The sequence below is a fragment of the Rhinolophus hipposideros genome (assembly GCF_964194185.1).
Source record: "Rhinolophus hipposideros genome assembly, chromosome: 25".
NCBI classification, from domain to species: Eukaryota; Metazoa; Chordata; class Mammalia; order Chiroptera; family Rhinolophidae; genus Rhinolophus; species Rhinolophus hipposideros.
In genome coordinates, this window is record NC_138071.1 from 11709286 (window position 1) to 11727739 (window position 18454).

At 36.8% G+C, this 18454-nt stretch overlaps 1 protein-coding gene across 2 annotated transcripts in view; it reads right to left on the minus strand.

The window, feature by feature from the left end:
- Positions 1 to 431: 431 nt before the first annotated feature.
- The window catches only part of GRM8 (glutamate metabotropic receptor 8), a 707399-nt gene continuing 689376 nt past the window's right edge, over positions 432 to 18454 (minus strand). Inside the window, exons 9-10 of one of the 2 annotated variants that reach the window (XM_081038724.1) lie at positions 6522 to 6768; positions 432 to 1010 (exon numbers count right to left, since the gene is read on the minus strand). In XM_081038724.1, coding sequence (XP_080894850.1) covers positions 961 to 1010; positions 6522 to 6768 — 297 coding nt within the window. In that variant the 3' untranslated portion in view covers positions 432 to 960. Of the gene's footprint in view, positions 1011 to 6466; positions 6769 to 18454 lie in introns of both variants that reach the window. The other variant, XM_081038725.1, reaches the window with a different exon arrangement.

An 18454-nucleotide genomic window follows, 5' to 3' on the forward strand; every position in this document is an offset into this window, starting at 1 on the left:
ATACTGCATGTCATAATGCAAAAGTTCTGTTAGAAAATGGAGAATTTTAGTGACACTCTGATATACTTTTAGATGATGATTTTCATATGACATTCTCCCAAGTAAAGTTTAACTCATCATTTGTTAATTATGATACCTGAAGCAATTCACCTCAAGCTATTGCTTGATTCTTCATAAAAGAAGCAACTACTATGAAAAAGCTACCACGTAAATCTTGAAATAGTCACAAAATATTACACAAATATTTTTTTTTCATATAGGAATAAAAGACAATCTTCTTCATATACACATGAATGTACAAAAACACATTCCTCCAGGAAATCCTATTTCCTTGGAACACTAGGACTTTTTGAGCAAGAATTAACATAACAGCACAAGTACCAACTAGAAAGAGTTTTCCCTGGCTTTAAAACTGGAACGAAACAACTCTCAACATTTGCAAAACATTCCTTTATTATTAGAAATAAATTATTTGTATAAAAATTGCATGCGTCAACCGTTGCATTTATTTTTAGCACAACCCAGGGCTTCAATCCGGTCAGCCATTACAAGAAACAGATTCATTGTCTTATACAAGTTGAACAATGTGGGACAGGAACGGGAATTCTCACAATCACAGAAAAATACTTACAAGAATAACATCAGACATGGTTTATTTCAACAGCATTTTTTTTTTCACAAGCTAACATTAGTTTTCCTTTTGTGATACTTTTTTATTTTTAACGGCTCATGAGTAAGCAATACTTTAGCTTGATACTCATTGGTTGTATTGTATAAAATGGGTTTCTTCACTCTCTGTTATTGATACTTTTGGGTCATGGCTACTTTTTGTTCCTTACAAGATTGACTATTGATTTGATTGAATGTAGTCTACAGAGATCTTCGGGAGTGAGTTTTGGCGGTGTCATGTCCATTGTTTAAGATCACACAGATTTCTTCACATTGTATCATTTCGCTGTTTCAGAGTGAATGATTGCTGTAGCTGATATATGTTGTCTTGGTAGAGGAAGCTGTTAAGATAAATTAAGACACATTAATATTATATAATAATAATAAATTATTCTATTAAAGTCATTTTAAAATTCAAATTCCATAATGAAGTTTTTATTCACTTTTTACTATGTTACTTATTATTTTTCAAACCGTGTAGTAGGAATTAAATGATTGTGGGACTAAAAATGCAGCGGCAATTTTAATAGGTAAAACCACTCTCATTTCATAGCATAGGCGTTTAGCAGAAAACTAAAAATGTAAAAGTTCTAATCTTTAATAAATTTAGGTCAAATTTAATTTAAATGTATATTTTGATTAACAAAAGTTTGCAATATGAAAAATGAAAAACCATAAATACCTACTGAAAAATACAAAATAATACTTTTTACAACCTCAGTTAAAAACCTAAATTCTTTGAGTCTGTTTTGATAACCAAAAAAGAGTTAGTAATTATAATTACTTTGAGAATGAATATATCTTCCATTGAAAAATACTTTTAGACTCTAGACGGAAACATAATAAAATATCAAGTTCATAAAATATTTGTAAATATGAAAGTAAATATATGCTGTCTGCTTTCATCCAAAGGATACAAATGCAGATGTATATAAAACAAAGACTCAAAGAAGGAAATGAATAATTAATTGTTCTAGTACCAACTTACCACGAAGTAAAACCCACGATTGTAAGATGAGAAAGATATGAATAACAGAATATTCTAAATCAAATTTATACTTATGCTTAAATTTCCAGAGAATCTAAATCTAAATCCAAATAATTCCTTTGGGTTTTTTGAAAGATGTGATGGAATAAATCTCTGTTCTAAAATTCAAATGTGATGTCCTATTTTTCACTGGGTTTCTGGAATGAATAATCATAAGAAATACATGAAATTAATGCAAAACATATGTATTTCACTACATAAATTCAACTCAGAATGAAACAGACTTTTAGAGAATAGTTTAGTTTTTGAACATTGAATGAGGAAATTATAAAAGTCTTCTTCGGAAATAATTGGCAATCAGGCTCATTCCATTTTAGTGTACCTCACCACTGGTGATTGACCAGACAAGTTCTTACCACAGATCAAGTTCATGCAAAGTTCACAGTCACTAAAATTAATGTAGACAACCCAAGGAAGTACTAATTGTAGATGTTTTTGCTATTTTTTATTTCATTGAATATTATGAGCTTCATGCCAAAAATAGGTGACATATCTGCTTGTTTTATCTACATTGCTCACACTTCTTTTAGGTTATTTTTGTGGCACAATAGAAAGGAAGTAGATTTGAGACCTTGTTTTAAATTACATTCTGTTTCCTACAAAATGAGTGAGAAAAGTTCATCGAACTAGGTGACTGGTCTTCAGTTTCATCACTGGTCCAAAATCCACAATGTTGGGTTTTGAGAGCATAGAGGCAGAACACATTTGAGGGGCTGTTGTCTGGGAGAATCAATAAGGAATCCTACATTTCTTCTTATCCCATCCAAAAAGTAGGATGTCTTACATTTGGTTTGGTGTGTAGTGAAATACAATGATTTTTATGCTCATTTACTTTTATTACTTCATTTTTAAAAAATTTTTAATTGACATAATGCTCTCATATGCCTCCAAATTTCCTCAAAAAAAAAAAAAAAGAATGAAATCTGTACTTCAGCTATGTTTTTGAAGGAATTTCACATACTCTTCATAGAAAGGTAAAGAAAAATTGTCATAATAGTTAGAAAATGGCCCTTAAAAAGGTGGTTCAATTTCATGCCTTATTCAACATATTCAACAGTAACTAAAAATGTAGAAAATATTATTCACATTTGTGGGTAGCTAGAAAAAAAATTATGGTTGGCATAGAAGAACGAGAGCCAAAAGACTTTGAAGAAGATAATATTCAGATGTTAATTCAACAGAAAATGATTTGGATCAGACCATCTTCAAGGATCATTCCAACTTTAAGTCCATAGCTAATTAAAGATGCATACTTCATTGTCTGAACCCTTAGAAGTGATCTCCAGAGGGGAAAAGATGGTAGAATTCTATTGAGAATCGAGACTATATTTTATGAAAGGAGAGCAATCTTAATTTTTCTAATGTTTAGAAAAGGGAGTGCAAGGCTTTGGAAGCCGGTGACTTTAGTCAACAGGAAAATAATGGTAAGGGACAAATCTTGGGAATGGCAGATATTTTGCAAGTAGTATTACAGAGCAAAATGAATCAGGGAGGTATATATGAGATAATAGAGAGTATTTTCGCAGTGGTAATGAATATGCTTATGTGACAATCAGGTTTTGAATACAGCAATAATGAATTTCCTGTGCACACCACACTGTGTTCATAGCCAGAGAAAGCAGAGCTCCCTCCAGCAGCAGCTGTTCTCATGAATTATTCATGTATATAGCTTAAGGAATACCATGTTACAGCCTTTGTTAATTGGGTACAGTTGATAAAATTCATATATATCAACTTTGTTTCTAACTCCTTTCCCACACTTTGATGAAACAACACTTGACCTTTTTTTGTTTGAAATGTAGTAATCTGCAAATTCAGTAATTAACATGGACTCCTTCGTCTCCCTTCCAGCTTCACATGACTTATATTTATTCTGTGTAGCTTTTGAAGCATTAAAACCTTAAATATGTGACCAGAATTTCTGGCATCAACAAGTCATCATTAAAGTAAGTTTCTAAATACAACCTATAGAGCTGCTCCATGGCAATGAAAGAAAAACATGGAATGTATATCATAAATATGCAGCGAATTGGTCAGAAAAAAAAATCTCAACAATGGAACAGTAGCTATAATATCAAAATCCTCTACATATAAAAAAAAAAGAGGAATGCTAAAACAATGGTTTCTGAATTTTATTTGTTCTCTTTTCTATTAACCACAGACCAATCTATATTCTCATAGCAACACTGATCATTTTACCTGCATATGGTGTTTTACAGTTTATAAAACACTTTCATGTGTGTCATCATCACTTTGTTGTGGTAATGGTGATTTACCAAAAAGTCCGGTAGCAGAAAGTATGAGAATGCAGCAACATGGATACTGGTCCAGTGCATTAACCAGCTCCTTACTTACTGAGAATAGACTCTACCCATTTCCAGAGGAGGGGTTTTTAAACCTGAGGAGGCATGCTACTAGTTATAGTGGAATGGCAAAGCCTTTTCCAACATTCGCTTATACGTCTAAAGAGATAAGACACATTTTTAGAAGACAAACATTGCATTTGTTATTCCAGTTATTGATATTTTTAGAGGGTTTGTGATTTTAGAAGACTTTTGACTCCATTAAAACCACTGGTACATGTAGTAAGGGTAACAGGGACATGAGAAGTCCATGATATCCAAGTGGTGTAGGTGAAAAAAGGTTAACAATGGGTATCTGGGGTGGGATTTTGGAAGGATGGGTGAAGATTTCATGCACTGTCTCTCCTGAACGTGTAAACTATAATCACTTTATCTGGGCTCAATTTATTCAAATCCAAACTACTCCTGTAAAAGATGAATACACCAAAATCTCCAAAGTACAACTTAACCTTCTTTCAGATAGTAATTGACTTGATTTTGAGTCACCTTTATAATCCAAAAGTGAGTATCTAACTCCTCTAGAATATTATATGTTTGTCTTCCATACAGGCTCCACACTTGTAATCCTTCATTCTTATTTCAGAGAAAATGGGGGAAATGAACACATGGTACGTAATTTCCATTTCATCATCAACAGAAAGTAACAGAAGGAAAAAAGAAAATGTATGAGACAGTTCTATAATAAGAGATTAGTCTCTGTCAATACTGGAAATTTTCCTCTTTGGGGAGGCTATTTATTTTTTGAAAAAGTGGGAAAAGTTTATTCGTTTTTTTCTCATCACAGTCTAGAGGTGAGTCTGGGATGACTGGTATTTATTTGACTGTGTATTTGGTTGTTTCCATTTGCAACCATATTATATAACGTTTTCTGGAGTGCAGCTAAAAAACAAGTACAACTATAGGCTCTGCTGCATCATACTGAGAAGTACCCATGTACAAAGTGTACTGTTGGCTAACAGCGGATTATTGGTATCCTGCGATGGGTTTGAAGTTCCTGAACTGATCTTTTCAAGGCAGAAAAACACAGATAAAATTCTGCCCTCAAATCACAAGCATTTCTGCTTGGATGACTTTGAAAGTAATTCTAGTACATGTTTTGCTAAGAGACCAAATAGGCCCTGTAAATTGCTTACCTGTAATCAAAGATGATTATAACAATTATGACCAAAACCCATCCTTGTTGTGCCTTTTCTTGCAGTTTCTCAAGGGTTCATGCTTGCAGAAAAATGACTGGGTGTGGAGTGTTTGTGGAATTCTTAAAAGGCTTCTCTACAAGTAACGAAATTTGGTATTAGTGAGCTGGAAGTAATCTTCTTAGAGGATCTGGCCAATAATCCGAGAAGTCTGAGAGTCATTGAAGCTAATAAATGTAATGTATCAATATTTATCTTTTAAGGATATTTCTGCATATGAGGCATTAGACTAGACAATGTTCATCTAAAAATCTTGATCCAAGGCAAGGTTTTATGAATCGAGTGAAAACTGTAAATTGCTATAACAATTCAATCTGATGAGATCAACTCTTAATCTTTGTATTTTGTGTCAAAAGTACAGAGCATAGGGGATCCAATCTGTTGAAACTAATAATGTGAGTTTGACTTATTTTATTATTTATTTATTTATTTTTTTTACTATACTCAGGTTTCTGGTATTTTACAATACAAATTTTCAATCTATTCGCTGTTCTTCCACAGATACCAAGATGGACTGACTAGGTCAGTTAAACTCTACTGGATTAGCTTGGTACAAGTGTATCGTTATCATGTGCTTCTTCAGGGGTGAACTATGGAGAAGAGGAAAATAGGCGAGGAAATGAAAAGTGGCATGGTGGTTGTAAAAAGGATTCTATTTACAGGGTCATGAGGCTTTCGGAGAAGAGCTCTAATTATCTTAATCTATTCAAGAAGGGAAGCCAAGGGAAGCCAAATAAGGGGACCACTTGGGGGAAACAAGTATTAACTATGTCTTAATCTCAATTTGTCGCTTAACCAATTTTCTCATTTCCCTACATATCCCAATAACATACCATTTATGTGTGCAAGATCTTTGGTAATATGTTCTATAGATATTAGTTAACTATTAATTCTATAAAGAGCAACTAATATTGAACTAACAAAGAGTAAATAGTTTCTAATCACCAAAAGGTAATTTTATAAATGGAAGATAGTTCTAAGCTTCAAGCTCTGTAATGCCTCACAAGAGAGACATTGCAAAGGAGGTTTTGCATCTATGTCTGTGCTCTGGAGAAGAACCACGTGCCTTGAAATCCTTTGGTTCTAACCAGATGGTTCTAACTGCCATGATGGTCTCATGGTATGCAGGTACCATCATGCCCTGGAACTATGTAGCACCGTCCCCAAGACTAGCAGAAGAATGTTCAACGTACATCTATTAGGAAGTGCTCACGCTCTTGACCATCGGAAAGTCTACGGATGACTTACTGTTGGTTTCAAGACTCTCACAGAGTTCACTTTTCACCTCGCCATTTGGTCTGTCATTTCCTTTTTGGATCAGTTTGCTTTGCATGGTGGCTACTGTCACCACAGCCTTGAAGCTCCTCTTGCGTTTTTGAACGTTCTGCTCTGGATGAAAAATTATAATATAAACTTTCGGCATATAGAGCATGCCCAGAGATACCGAAGCACTTAAACTCATGGAGACAGTAAGTGTTGTTGTCTGGATATACATCTGAGGGGAGGAAAAAAGAAAAAAGAATCAGTCTCGATAAACCTGATCTAAAATAAAGCAAATAACAACCATTGTCTGTAATTATTGCAGCTTCTTTGCTGAAGAGAAGGTTGGTGCCCACCTGCAAATGTGGGTAAGGTCATATTGTTTATAAAGCTCAGTTCCTTAAAACAGACAACGTATGTGTCTGTCCATTGACCACTCTAATAATACCTCTGAAAATGGGAAGTTGTCAAATTTTATCCGGAAATGCCAGGATCCAAGCTAATTGTGTTCTTTTTAATAAAAGATCTGAAAGCATTCGCCTTCAAGAGTAAATACCTAAATCAGCCTCAGGGTTGTCTTTTCCTAGGGGAGACAGTTTCTTTTAATAGATTGTAAAGTTTTGAGGTAAAGAATTGTCCAAACTATGAGGAGAACTTCACTAACAAAGAGACTGTCCCTGTCTGTGAAATCATATAAAATAGATTACTGAGTTTACTGTTTAATTCATCTACCACTAAGGCTGTCCTTCTGCATAAGACCCCACTCTGAGAATGGGAATACTCTTAACAAGGTGATAGAGGATTTGGTTTGTTTCAAAGTTATCTCCTCCAGGAAGTCCTCCATGATAAATCCTATCTGAATTATAATATTTTTTATTTTTATTTTATTTTATCCTTAAATACTAATGCATTGAAAAATGAAGCACTTACTAATATGTAACTATGTGATTATAATCATGTATATGAACTTTGTAGTAAATTATATGAAATGCACAACTAGGGTATAAACTTCCTTAGAGCCTGTAACCTACATTTGTTTCTTACATAGCTCTAAGAAACTACACAAGATTCTAGACACAACAATAATCAGAAACTGCTCATTATTAGTAAGTGTATAAATATCTTCAAGAAGATCTGATTTATACAAGATTTGACCTACACAGATCATACAGCTTTCCATAAATTTCCACTCTGTCAAATGAACATCAGTAATGGCTATGACACATGACTGATGACATTTTAAGTAAGAAACACAAAGTCATGAGGTATCCAGATTCTCGGTCAGGCTCATGCATATTGGGCTCATGCATACCAGCCCCTTTAGAGACATGATTCAAACACATGTGTCAGCAAAATGATAAATGTGATATGCCATGACCTCTCATGCTACCTGCTAATAAGTGAAGCCTCATGTTAAATTTCGGAGAATTAATGATCTACTACAATTTAGAAGGTTCTGATAAACTGTGGATATGTGCCTTTAAACCTCATAAATCTCCCTAAGCTTTGCCACCTACTTCTAAGCAACTTATTTGAATACTTATAAGCTTCTCATGTGTTGGTTAATCCTCTCTAAATTCCTACTATTCTCCAGCTAGCACTGCTATGCAGAAAACGGGCTGCAGGAAAAGGACATGAAGATAAGGAAAGGATACAGCCCAATGCAAACCACACAGGTAAATATTCCAAAGCCACTCAAATAGGTAACCATTATATTATAGGTTTGTTCCAGCTAGACCCTGCCAAGTCAACGTAGCTTAAAAACAAACAAACAGAAGACCTCCAGAGGTCAAGCAGCCGTGAAATGATTAGAAGGTCCACAGTGATTAGTTGGATTATTTTTATAAATCTTTATCTGTTTGTCTTGCTAAAATGTACAGCACTAGTCCAAATAATACATATGTACCTTTTGAATCTTGAAACTCTTGTAAATTTTCTCTGCTACCATAAATACAAATGATAATTATCTTCCCTTATTCAGAATAATTTCTGTACTACATGGTAGGTTTAACCTTGCTAAGTATTAGGCATGAAGAAGATTCTGGAATACTGGTTTCCACATCAAATATATTACTGCAGTCTATCCTTTTGGCAAACCAACTCAATGGAAGATATTATAAACATAGACATTAAATAGTACTATGCTTAGTGTTCCAAGTTCTCCATTAGACACTTTGCTGTCAAATTACATCAAAATGCTGATCTAACTTGTATGCCCTTTTAAAACAGCTTCTGAAAAAATTTTAGGGTGAATTTAACATAGGAAAAGTGTTCAGACAAAATCATACTCTAAAATCCAAAGCCTTACAGTGGCCTACCATTTGTTACTGGGCCTTACACTGTAAGTGGACTGAGCATTTGAATTTTTTTTTGAATATTTAATGAACTGAAAAAGTTATATAGAGCATAACCCCATGAAAGTAACACCAAAAACAAGCAAAGAAATAAAAATACCACCTACTCTCATTCTAGAAAAGCTAAATCATTAGCATCATGGATTATAGGATCCCAACTACCCCCATCTTTAAGAAGAAATGGAAAAGATTGAAAATGAGCATTTGATTCCAAAAACTACTGGATATTTGTATACCTATAGAAAATTCTAATTATTTGAGCCATGTAAGAAAGGAACAAGGAATAGCACCATTTATAGTAGACGTATACATTTTTTTTTTTAAGATGAAATTTACAGAGAAACTCTGGAGTTGCCTGTTGTGGTGGTAAAAGCCCCCATGTCGATACACCACGTAACAATCCAAACTCCAATATAACTTCCCTGCCAACTGGACAGCTGATCTTATTTTCCTCGCTGACCTTTAATTTCTTACCTACGACATGGGAGAAGTAATACTTTCCTCATAGAAGGGTTACATGGTGGAATGACATAATCTCCATAAAATGTCTCAAAAGCACACAATGGTAGCTCAATACAGGTTATTGGCTCTACAACTTTGAATCTAAAAGGATGCCAACAAAGCATCCTTCCAGGTATATAGGACAAGAGAGGCCTACGAGCTTGTTAGCCAAAGCAGACAGTTTTGTTGACTGAAGAGCTGACAGCCATGGTCTAAATATATGATGTCAAGGAAAAGGCTTTGGTGATCTCACTTCACAGGAGGCAGAATAAAATTATGCCCCAAAGTCAATTCTATTTGCTGATGTCAAGGCCATTTTCACCGTCTGTGCTACAATCTCGGAATAACATACTGGCTCTCTGTATCAAATTATATTTCATCAGAACGTGGAAGAGAACTATATTAACGCCCTATAGCCATGTAAATCCACTGAGAGATGGCAATGGCACCGGATATGTTAATGTAACCTCTTTTCTCCAAACTTAATGTCCCACCTTCTGCCCTCTGTCACTCCAAAATATAAATACCTGGAAGAAGAAGAGTATCTCTTCTGCTATATCCCCTGATCGCCTGTCACTTCCTCTGCCTCTATGTCACATGGATATTTTGAACCTGAAGAAGTCAGATGCATTGAGCAGATTTAAAGGATCTCGGGGTAAACCAGGGAGGAGCTGGCACAATGTGACATCTTTCCTGAGACCTATGACAGCTCCCTCTTCATTCGCCAAAGGGTCATTTGTGCACATTCAGGGTCGACTGAATACAGGTCATTAAAGATTCTAGGAAGAGTTAGGAGGGAGGAGATTGTGTTATTCCACTAGAAATGTCAGACTTTTACATCAGCCAACTCCCTGCATAAAGAATTCCATAGACTATGATACCCAACCTGGTAAATTTTCAAGGCTTCAGTAACTAAGATAACCGATTATTAGACCTCACACCCAAGGTGGGTTTGTGCCATGTGATGAGAAACACATTCATTATTTATTCCTGCGTATTTCTGCCTTGCCCCCGACGGTTTCATCTCCCTTTTGCTCTAGTCAGCCAGACCCTATTGGGCTGGTGTACACACAGTCTGAACAGTTCGAAAACAACATCAATACTTAAAACTGCCTTTCTCTGCTTCTGTGAGCTATTCCTCATCTGTGTTCTGCCAACGTGGCACCTGCCTCCAAAAGTGAATATTCTTCTCTTTTTCGGCAAGGCTTCAGCCAATGGACTTCAAAATCTCACTAATTATGGAAGTGATTTTTTTTTTTAATTTAAAGACAGAAAAGTTTACAGAGGAACTCTGGAGTTGCCTTGTGGGTGGTAAAAGTCCAAATCAACCTACCATGTTACAAGCCAAACTCTAATAAAACTCCTGCAGATGGGCACAGGGCACTCAGTGGCAACAACCCAGCTCTTTTGGCTGAGGCTGGACACTAACGAACCATCATGAAGTTCATAGCAAGTATTTTAGCACTGTTTCTGTTTTGCTTAGTTCAAACACGTTGCTGGTTTCTCCTTCTGAGTCAATTCCAAGGGATCCTGCTCTCTCATCTTTACAATTAAATACCCCAGACCTCACTCCTTAGACACCTATCGCCTACATATGTCTATCTATCTGTCTGTCTGTCTGTCTGTCTGTCTGTCTGTCTATCTATCATTTATCTATCTATCTATCATCTATCTATCATCTATCTGTCTATTACCTACCTACCTACCTACCTACCTATCATCTACCTATCTATCTGCATTGCTCTCTTGATCATCACATTTGGAATTATGGCTTTAAATCAGGACTGGCCTACTGGCTGTGTTACCTGTACCTTCACTCAGAAGGGTCTCATACTTAATTTAATGCTCTGATGTCACTTTTGTAATTCTTAATAATTTTTGAACAAATAGGCCTGCATTTTCATATTTCACTGGGCTCCACAAATTGTGTAGGTAGCCTTGCCTCAAAAACCATTTATATGGTGACAAATTCCAGATTTTCCTCAGGAAATTCAATTGCCTTCCTAGTAGCTCTCTTTGGATGTCTGGCATGTACCTGAGACTAACAAGCATTTGAATCCCACCTTCATTCCTAAACTTGTTCTTCTAGGGGTCTTTCTCGTCTTGTTAATGCCTTCTTTCCAGGGGTTGGGGCAAAAACTTTGAAATTGTCCTTGACTCCTCTCTTTTACTCTATAAAGAATCCTGTTGATTCTGCCTTCAACATTTGTTCCGCTAGGTCATTTTGCACTACCGCCACTGGTACTACATTGTTCTTAGCCAACGTAATCTGTCGTTTAGATTATCACCCTAGCTGTCCTACTGATTTCTCTTCTGCCCTGTTCTCTTCCATCTGGTCATCTGATCTTAACATGGCAGCCAGAATAACCCCATTATTCATAAACTGGATAAAGTCACACTTACTCTCAAAACTCTGCCATGACTCCCTGCAATGGCCTACGAGGTCCTCTGAACTGATCTGGCTTTACTCCTTCCCTGATTCATTCTCTTCCCACCATACTGGCCTCCTGACAGATTCTGGAACATACCAAACATGCTTCTGCTTTGGGCCTTTTCTATCTGAAAGCTTGTGCCTTCATTCCCTTCAGGTGCTTCCTGAACTGTTCTTTCTCAGCAAGGCCTTTTCTAAACACAGTGTTAAATGTTGTAAACCCCACCCTTCCACCATCTTTGCCCAGCTTTATTTTACTCCTCAGCATCTAACATTTTCTACCATAAAAGTCTATAGATTTTAGTAATTTAATTTAGGTATTGTCTTTTTCCCTTAACTAGAATAAAAATTCTATGCATATAAAGATTTTTACCTGTTTTGTTCACTGCTAGAAGCTCAATACCTACAACAGTGCCTGGATGACATAAATTTTCTATATTCTTTGAAGTGGTATAGGTACTTACTCTTGAATTTGGCATTTAAAGAAAATAACCCATGTAGTTTCAAGAGGAAAATAATAAATCAGATTCTAAAGCTAGAAAATTTAAGGACCCCAATAACCCTCAGATCGACATCTAGGCTGGAACAGAAAATCTTGGATAAAGACCATGCTTTTTAAAACTGTATATTTGACAATAATGGGCCATTCTGCTCTCAGTTTAGCAAAAGACAATATAAATTAAAAGTCAATAGTCTCCACTATTGGGAATGTGAGAGCACTGGATTCACCCTCGGATCCTTCCCCCCAAGTAAGAATTCTCTAATTGACGGTAACACACTCACATTATTCATAAGCCTCTATAGACCTAACTCAAAGGATTTAAGGAGACAACATATGTAAAATATCGGCACAGTACTTGGCATATAATAATCAATAAATGGCATCTATTATTGTCATTAATTAACCACGATCATGTTTCTCTATTCATCTTCCTCTTTTCCTCACCCAATAAAGACAGTGCTGCTCTCTCAAAATCAGCCTCAAATATTTCAGCCTTTTTAGGAGTGCACATACACATAAACACACACACGTACAAATATAGGCACAAAATACGTATTCATAAGGAAATATGCTTTATGCTTGTGGGAAACTCTGGGGTCAACACATTCAAAGAATCCTAGTCTAATTTCATTCTTGGAATGTTGAGTGTTGTGTTTCTCCTGCCAGGTAGAAATCAGAGTGTCGCTAACTCATTCACAGGTCAGAGCCATTGCATTGTATTTTCATTAGTGGAGATGGAGATGGGATCCATTTACAGCCTCTCACGCCCTTTTGGTCAGGGCACATGTTAACAAAATGAAGAGTCAAATCAAAGAGTGATAGAGGGCAGGTTCACGTGTGAGGTCTGAATTTTTAACCTTGGACTTATAGCGAATGGTTGGCACAAATGCAGAGAATAATAAAGCATCAACCAACAAGTAGAATATCAGCTTTGCTAACAGTATGAAAGGACAAATGTAAGGAAACTCAAGACTCTCTAAAAAAGGAAGAACAGGTATTGGATTTATAATTAGTGCTTATAATTAAATATACATGATATTTAATATTTAGATTAGTAAATAATTTTTATTAAAGCCTGATAGATAGTATATGAAGTAGATGTTTTAAAGTAGAGCATTTTAAATAAAATGTAGTCTTTAGTTTTCAATTATTCTACATAAGCATTGTTTATAGAAACATAGTAAAAATAATTTCTCAAACAATGGTGTTGCATTTTCCATTGTGACATATGCAAATAAAGATGAGGCATCTACTTGTTGAGTGTTTATTGGTTTCTCCTTTATAGGTCTTTTTCTCTAGGTTTCCCTCTATGGACAACTGCTTCAATGGTGTCTTTTAGCCCTTTATCATTTTTCAAAAGCGTGATCAGAACTGAGAATAACAGTAATGGAGATACCTTTATTTTTATAATTTGAACAGTATATTGAAACAGATACAAACTATCATAAACAGAATATGTACATGAAGAGTATAAATAAACAAAAGTTTAAAATTTTTTAGAGAGAAGCAAGGGAGAGGAAACAATTACTGCAACAACAAAATTGATCTGCAAACTATATAATTGTATATATAATATATGATATATATATAGTTTTGGCAGTCAGAGCAAAGAGAAAATATTTTGAATACTATAGTTATCATTGCCTGCAGATAGAAACTTTTCCAGAATTTCAATTTTAGGATAAATTAAATATTTAGGTTATATGATTGAAGGGAGTTTGGTAACATTATGCAAATAGTTTCAATTACTATAATTTCTTAAAAGGCACTAAATGCCTGCTCAACTAGACACTTCCTGCATAACCTTACTAAAGCCAAACAATTAGGTCAATACCTCAGTATAGGAACTTTGGTGAGGGCTTAACACATTATAGAAATACTATCCTTTTCTTTGTGATAATGACAATACATGATGAGCCGAGAGAAATGGTGTTATAGGCCGAAATGTATCCGCCTCCAATTCATATGTCGAAATGCTAACCCTTAGTACTTCAGAACGTGACTGTATTTGGAAATAGGGTCTTTCAAGAGGTAATTCAATTCAAATGAGGTCTTTAGCGTAGTTCCTAATCCAAGCTGAGTGGTATCCTCATAAGAGAGGAGATGAGGACACACAGGGTCCCACAAGTGCACACAGGACAGACCATGTGGGGACACAGACAGAAGGTGGTCACAGGAAAGCCAATGAGAGAAGCCTCAGAAGAAATCAATACTGCTGACACCTGACTCTCTGAGTTCTAGCCTTCAGAACTATGAGAAAATAAATTCATATTGTTTAAGCCACCCAGTCTAAGGCACTTTGTTGTGGCAGCCCGAGAAGGCTAACAAGTGGTAAGTTGATATCACTCAGAGAATTCTACAAGTTCTGTGGTCACGATTGGTTTGTGCTTGAGTATGCTGACAGGATCTCAGAGATTACTAATGTAGCTTAAAGAGCTGAATTTACGTATTGTACAGTAATCACAACCATACTGTCAGTTGTTGAAGAGGAGATATTATCATTTTGCCAAACATTTTATGTACATGAGCCCCTCACAATGATCCTGTAAGCTAGGAATGGGTCTATTTTGGAGAATTTAAATAGCATTTTCAAAGTCACACAACTCATGAAGATAGAGCCAAGATTTAAACTGAGGTTTGTCTTGGAAGCCCGTCTCCTTACCACATGCCATATGGCTCCCATAGATACAGAGACGTGAAAGTGCAGGAAAAATAAGACTTGAATCCTCACCAAATCAGAAAATCATCTTTATTCTAATAGAGTTGGGCTGAATTTCTTAAAAATCTGCAACTCAGTTAAAGCATCTGAATTAATTTTTACTTGAGAGTTTAGAGGGTTTTTTGTTTGTTTGTTTGTTTTAAACTGCTGTTATCAATTCGCACTTTCTTCATCAAAAACCTCATTGTGGATCCTAGAGAAGCTCTGACTTTTTCAGACCTACATTTTGTGGAGCTTGACAGAATCACCTGGCTGGAAATATGGACGTAAAGAGCTGAATATACTTAGCACTGAGTTTGCACTGGCCAGAGAAGACAAGATCCTGATGGAACCATTGACCACCCAAAGGGATAGAGTTTCCCTTTATTCAGAAGACAAGTTGTGAGCACATTGTTCCTGCACCACTGCATCCCCACAGCCCTCAGAGACAGACCATCGACAACACAGGAGGCAGGCCAACTGGGAATCACAAGTACGAAGTGCTGAAAAGACTAATTGTAGTTGCAGTGCAGGATCTCCACTCACTCCTCATCCATGGACCATCTCCGGGGAGCATGAACATTACAATGGGTCCCTTTACTGAGATTAGCCCTAAGATGAGGGGAATTGGGGGAGATATAATGTAGCTGTATCTGAAAGAGTGACAACTCCACAACCAACTCAGCCTTAAAGACTCAGTCCTATCTCGGTCTCAGGCCCTGATCACTGGCAGCCTCCATAACTCAGGGATCATGACTTCCTCGCCCCAGCTAGAACTTTACCTACTCTCGTCATGCATGTGCCTCAGTCCTGGCAGGGCTGGACTCATCACATCACCATTCTGAGACACTCTATAGAGAAATGCTTCGGGTGTAAGGACTCTTGTTCCAGAACTGGTGCCGCTGAAAGGTAGAGGTGAAGGCCAAAGCAGCCAGATTTCTATGGAAGAAAAAAACCTGAGATAACTGTCCCTTCTGATATAGATATGCAGTCCTGCCTGACTGCCACCTATGGCCGAAGCATTCAGGACAATGAAAACCTTACCCATATGTAAGGTAATCTCCCCAGTCCTCATGCCGAACCACGATGAAGGTGTGCTGCTCTTGTCAGACCGGCAACCGGATACAGTCTGTACTGATCACACCAATTGGCCCTAAGCACCTCAGGTGAAGACTTGGTTCATTGTGGTAATGACAGCTTTCAGGAATAGGCAGGATTATTTCAAATGTGTCTGAGACATGGAAACACTCAGAAATCATAGACTAAAGAAGTTGAGGGAGTGAAATAAAACCCAGGGAAAGGTAGAGAATGCTTTCAGCAGGCTCACATTTCCAGGGTACAGCTAAAGGTCCTCTTTCTACAGATTATTCCATAAACTCTATGAAAGAGAGCGTGGTTATTCTGCAGTGTCACCTAAAGCTGAAGGACCTCATCCAGCTTTAGCAGAGGCGTGTACTCTGAATGACGGAGATAGCAGAGCCTTACGATGACCTGGATCAGGTAACCTAAGAGGCTAATGTAAGGTGAAGGAGGGGAGCCTTCTCTATACCGTGTTTCTCCAAAAATAAGACCAGATCTTATATTAAGTTTTGCTCCAAAAGACACATTAGAGCTTATGTTCAGGGGATGTCGTCCTGAAAAATCATGCTAGGGCTTAGTATTTTCCAGTTAGTTCTTATTTTGGGGGAAACATGGTAATTTCCCCTGAGAAACTAAACCAAGGCCCCTCCCAACGGTTTTGAGCCAACCACTTAGGACAATTTCTTGACATTCATATTATCCTCCCGCTAGTCCTGCAAAGAATATAAATTCTCAGGACAAGAGATTTATGAAATATGAACTAGAACCAAAAACTGGTAAATCATATTCTGCAACCAAGAAGCCATTAGAAATCCCAGGCATCTCACCTCCTGAGATTGTGAACTCAGACGTGACCTCAGTGTTCCTTCCTTCCCAAGCCCATGGCCCCACAATTGGCTTCACTTATATGTTGGATGCAGATGACCCAGTTTGTCCCCACTCGGGTCAGTTGGACCACTGCTGAGGTCCTGAATGGCTTGACCCAATGGGACCTGAGTCTTCTCTTACTGGGTCCTGTGAAGATTAAAGTCGCCGGATCACTGCTATAATTATCAGTCAGCTTCCAAAGTGATGCCGCTCTGACAGTAAATATCCTACTGAACCATCAAGCAGAGTCCTCTGAATTTCTGGAAACTCACCCAGCCCTACACTTCCCTCCCCTGGAAACCAGTTTTAGAGTGCTTTGTAACTCCTCTGTCCCCAGTTTCCTCTCCTGCTCTCATCTTGTGGTCTTTAAAACTTCTCCCTTCCTAAAAGTATTGTTTCCCCTCTAGTCTCCCAAGCGATGGTTGTTTTAACTCTCTGAACTCATATCCGTCAGGGAGGATGTTACGGTTGGGGCATTCCTTACTCTCCTTTGCTGCTTCTGGTTCACTACAGACTCATCCTTTTCCAGCAGTACTCTGCTTTATAAACTATCATATAGTCAACAAAATCGTGTCTCCTTCTTGCTCCTACGTCTGCCGTCATTTGCCCTCATTCATTGGAGAATCTAGCTCTGGCCCACAGTCATGCTCTCTATCCCACGCAACGTGGTTATTTTGGATAAATTCTACATCCACATACATGGTTACGCCATCGCTTGACGTGTCATTTCTTTAACCTCCTCATTCCCAGCAATGTTGTCCTTTACTTCATCTCAGCCACTCACACACTCGTGACCACAGCCTGGATCTTAAATACTCTTTTTTTTTAATTCCACAAAATAAATTTATTATGATAAATTCCACAAAATACTTTTGATTTCATATATTGGTTTTTGGTAACATATTTTTTACGTGACGTTGTATTTTCCTTTAAGTCTTTGGATTTTTCACTGAGAATAAATATAGTTATGTTCACAGGCTTCAGTGATGTGAGCATGATTGCCCGGGAGGAACAAGTAGCTGATACCCAGAGGGACGGACAGTTCTCATTTCTTATCGTGCATGTTCTGTATAGAAATGGCTTACCAGGCATCCTATTAAGGCACCAGAATTAAGGTAAGTGTGCACGAGGACCTTTTGCAATAAAGCTGGCTATGACTAGTCGCAAGTATTCTAAAATTGGAGCTATTAACTTTGACCATACTTCACTTTGATAAAATGTGGACTTTTTCAAGTGTGAACAAACAAATATTCAATAACATAACTTATATTTTACTCTATGATAAAAAAGTAAACCCAGTTATTATCAAATAAAGTATGTACAGTTAGAATAACTGCTTTATACATCATAGCATCAATATTTTAAATTAAATATATATATTCAGAAAATGACCTTTCATTTCTAGGTTTTTATGTGAATTACACAACAACAATATTTACTACAGTTTTTATTACAAACTTTCTACATCTTAGTTAGAGGATGTATTAA